General features: G+C 58.5%; 2 protein-coding genes across 2 annotated transcripts in view; one reads left to right on the forward strand and one right to left on the reverse strand.

Annotated features, from left to right (window-relative positions):
• LOC104287284 (zinc finger protein 2 homolog) overlaps positions 1–3,777 on the forward strand; it is a 56,979-nt gene that overhangs the window by 33,400 nt on the left and 19,802 nt on the right. The gene's annotated exons all lie outside the window — the stretch shown is intronic.
• TRIM28 (tripartite motif containing 28) overlaps positions 333–3,777 on the reverse strand; it is a 19,428-nt gene continuing 15,983 nt past the window's right edge. The window contains exons 14-17 of the mRNA XM_009885967.1: positions 2,196–2,304; positions 2,040–2,114; positions 1,895–1,930; positions 333–338 (exon numbers count right to left, since the gene is read on the reverse strand). Of these exons, the coding sequence (XP_009884269.1) occupies positions 333–338; positions 1,895–1,930; positions 2,040–2,114; positions 2,196–2,304 (226 nt within the window). The remainder of the gene's footprint in view (positions 339–1,894; positions 1,931–2,039; positions 2,115–2,195; positions 2,305–3,777) is intronic.

Consider the following 3,777-nt stretch of genomic DNA (forward strand, 5'->3'; position numbering starts at 1 on the left):
CCGGAAGGCCTCGGCTCCCTCCCCCTTCCCACCAGCCAATCGCGCGCAGGGGGAGGAGCTTGGAAGCACCGGCCAACCATTGACGGAGGAGTGGCTTAACTTCCTCCTCCATATATACAGTGGGCGCCGCCATCTTTCTCACGGGCGCCGCCATCTTTCTCATGGGCACCACCCCAATCTTGAGGGGGGTACAACCCTACTGGGACCAGTTTCCCCCTCTCAGAACTCCCAGTACGGCCATACTGCGACCAGTCCCGCCCCCTCCCAGTAGCTCCCAGTCCAAGTTCACGGAGGGGGGGGCAAAGGGGCAGGAGGAGGTCAAGACAATGGCTTTATTTCTGCAATGAAGGAAAGGAAGGAAGGAAGGAAGCAAGGGGGGAAGGAAAGGAAGGAAGGAAGGAAGCAAGGGGGGAAGGAAAGGAAGGAAGGAAGGAAGCAAGGGGGGAAGGAAAGGAAGGAAGGAAGGAAGCAAGGGGGGAAGGAAAGGAAGGAAGGAAGGAAGCAAGGGGGGAAGGAAAGGAAGGAAGGAAGGAAGCAAGGGGGGAAGGAAAGGAAGGAAGGAAGGAAGCAAGGGGGGAAGGAAAGGAAGGAAGGAAGGAAGCAAGGGGGGAAGGAAAGGAAGGAAGGAAGGAAGCAAGGGGGGAAGGAAAGGAAGGAAGGAAGGAAGCAAGGGGGGAAGGAAAGGAAGGAAGGAAGGAAGCAAGGGGGGAAGGAAAGGAAGGAAGGAAGGAAGCAAGGGGGGAAGGAAAGGAAGGAAGGAAGGAAGCAAGGGGGGAAGGAAAGGAAGGAAGGAAGGAAGCAAGGGGGGAAGGAAAGGAAGGAAGGAAGGAAGCAAGGGGGGAAGGAAAGGAAGGAAGGAAGGAAGCAAGGGGGGAAGGAAAGGAAGGAAGGAAGGAAGCAAGGGGGGAAGGAAAGGAAGGAAGGAAGGAAGCAAGGGGGGAAGGAAAGGAAGGAAGGAAGGAAGCAAGGGGGGAAGGAAAGGAAGGAAGGAAGGAAGCAAGGGGGGAAGGAAAGGAAGGAAGGAAGGAAGCAAGGGGGGAAGGAAAGGAAGGAAGGAAGGAAGCAAGGGGGGAAGGAAAGGAAGGAAGGAAGGAAGCAAGGGGGGAAGGAAAGGAAGGAAGGAAGGAAGCAAGGGGGGAAGGAAAGGAAGGAAGGAAGGAAGCAAGGGGGGAAGGAAAGGAAGGAAGGAAGGAAGCAAGGGGGGAAGGAAAGGAAGGAAGGAAGGAAGCAAGGGGGGAAGGAAAGGAAGGAAGGAAGGAAGCAAGGGGGGAAGGAAAGGAAGGAAGGAAGGAAGCAAGGGGGGAAGGAAAGGAAGGAAGGAAGGAAGCAAGGGGGGAAGGAAAGGAAGGAAGGAAGGAAGCAAGGGGGGAAGGAAAGGAAGGAAGGAAGGAAGCAAGGGGGGAAGGAAAGGAAGGAAGGAAGGAAGCAAGGGGGGAAGGAAAGGAAGGAAGGAAGGAAGCAAGGGGGGAAGGAAAGGAAGGAAGGAAGGAAGCAAGGGGGGAAGGAAAGGAAGGAAGGAAGGAAGCAAGGGGGGAAGGAAAGGAAGGAAGGAAGCAAGGGGGGAAGGAAAGGAAGGAAGGAAGCAAGGGGGGAAGGAAAGGAAGGAAGGAAGCAAGGGGGGAAGGAAAGGAAGGAAGGAAGCAAGGGGGGAAGGAAAGGAAGGAAGGAAGCAAGGGGGGAAGGAAAGGAAGGAAGGAAGCAAGGGGGGAAGGAAAGGAAGGAAGGAAGCAAGGGGGGAAGGAAAGGAAGGAAGGAAGGAAGCAAGGGGGGAAGGAAAGGAAGGAAGGAAGGAAGCAAGGGGGGAAGGAAAGGAAGGAAGGAAGGAAGCAAGGGGGGAAGGAAAGGAAGGAAGGAAGGAAGCAAGGGGGGAAGGAAAGGAAGGAAGGAAGTTGGCCCGGATGAGTGTCAGGTCGATGGCGTCCTGCCCGTCCTGCCCAAGGGATCCCCGAGATCCCAGCGTGAGGGATCCGCTCCCCTCCTCCAAAAAAAAGAGGAAATTCCGCCCACCCCCAAATTTTTGGGATCCCCACGGGACTCACCGGAGAGCTGGAAAGGCGGTGGAGGGGCCGGCAGGGCTCGTGGCACAGCAGCTCCAGCAGCACGTACTCACATTTCTGTGGGGATTTAAAGGGATCACTCGATCCCTCCTCCATCACCGCATCCCCTCATCCCCCTCCATATCCCCCTGCACTCACCCGCTGCTCCGTGGGGTGGAGTTTTTGGGGTGATCCCTCCTTGAAGCCATCGGCGAGGTCCTCGCTGGACGAGGGAAGGTCCTGGCACAGCAGACATCTCCACTCGGGGCTGCGGGATCCAGCGAAGGGGGATCGGGTTGAGGGATCGGGTCGAGGGATCGAGCGTCCCCTTTCCCCTCCCTGCGGAATGGGGCAGAGCCTCCGGGATCGGGGCCCCGGAGCTCCCCCGGTGTCTGGGATGAAGGGGATGGGCAGCCATGGGGTGAGGAGCAGTGGATCCCACAGGATTTGGGATCAGCGAAGGCGGGATTCCCGCAGGGCAGCCAAGGATCAAGGGGTGGGGTGTGCGATGGAGGGGGGAAACAGCTCCCCAAGGATCAAAGAGGTCCCAACTGATCCTAGATCCACGCACAGCTCTCCCCATGGATCAGGGCAGTAGATCCCACAGGGATCTGGGGTGCAGTGTAGGTCCCCAAGGGGAAGGAGGACCTACAAGTGATCCAGGTTGTGGGATCAAGTGTCCCCCTTCCCCTCCCTGTGGTGTGGGGTAGAACCTCTGGGATCGGGGCCCCGGAGTTCCCCGGTGTCTGGGATCAAGGGGATGGGCAGCCATGGGGTGAGGAGCAGTGGATCCCACAGGATTTGGGATCAGCAAAGGGGGGATTCCTGCACGGCAGCCAAGGATCAAGGGGTGAGGTGCGTGATGGAGGGTGGAAACAGCTCCCCCGGGATCAAAGAGGTGCCAACTGATCCCAGATCCACGCACAGCTCTCCCCATGGATCAGGGCAGTAGATCCCAAAGGGATATTGGGCGCTGTGTAGGTCCCCAAGGGGAGGGAGGACCTACAAGTGATCCAGGCTGTGGGATCAGGTCAAGGGATTGTGCATCCCCCTTCCCCTCCCTGGTTGTTCCCTGTGGTGTGGGGCAGAGCCTCCGGGATCAGAGCCCCGGAGTTCCCCCAGCATCTGGGATCAGGCTCTCCCTATGGATCAGGGCAGTAGATCCCAAAGGGGGAGCTCCCCCGGTGTCTGGGATGAAGGGGATGGGCAGCCATGGGGTGAGGAGCAGTGGATCCCACAGGATTTGGGATCAGCGAAGGCGGGATTCCCGCAGGGCAGCCAAGGATCAAGGGGTGGGGTGTGCGATGGAGGGGGGAAACAGCTCCCCAAGGATCAAAGAGGTCCCAACTGATCCTAGATCCACGCACAGCTCTCCCCATGGATCAGGGCAGTAGATCCCACAGGGATCTGGGGTGCAGTGTAGGTCCCCAAGGGGAAGGAGGACCTACCGGATCCCACAGGATTTGGGATCAGTGAAGTGGGGATTCCCACCCAGCAGCCAAGGATCAAGGGGTGGGATGTGCAATGGAGGAGCGAAACATCTTCCCCAGGATCAAAGAGGTCCCAAGTGATTCCAAATCCACACACAGCTCTTCCCATGGATCAGGGCAGTAGATCCCAAAGGGATCTGGGGCACCACGTAGGTCCCCAGGGGGACTGAGGACCTACAAGGGATCCAGGAGGGGCAGGGACAGAGGTGGAGAGCCCTACGGGATTGGGACAGCTGAGGTTCTCCCAGGAT

The sequence above is a fragment of the Charadrius vociferus genome, unplaced genomic scaffold (genome assembly GCF_000708025.1).
Source record: "Charadrius vociferus isolate BGI_N301 unplaced genomic scaffold, ASM70802v2 scaffold735, whole genome shotgun sequence".
Lineage (NCBI taxonomy): Eukaryota > Metazoa > Chordata > Aves > Charadriiformes > Charadriidae > Charadrius > Charadrius vociferus.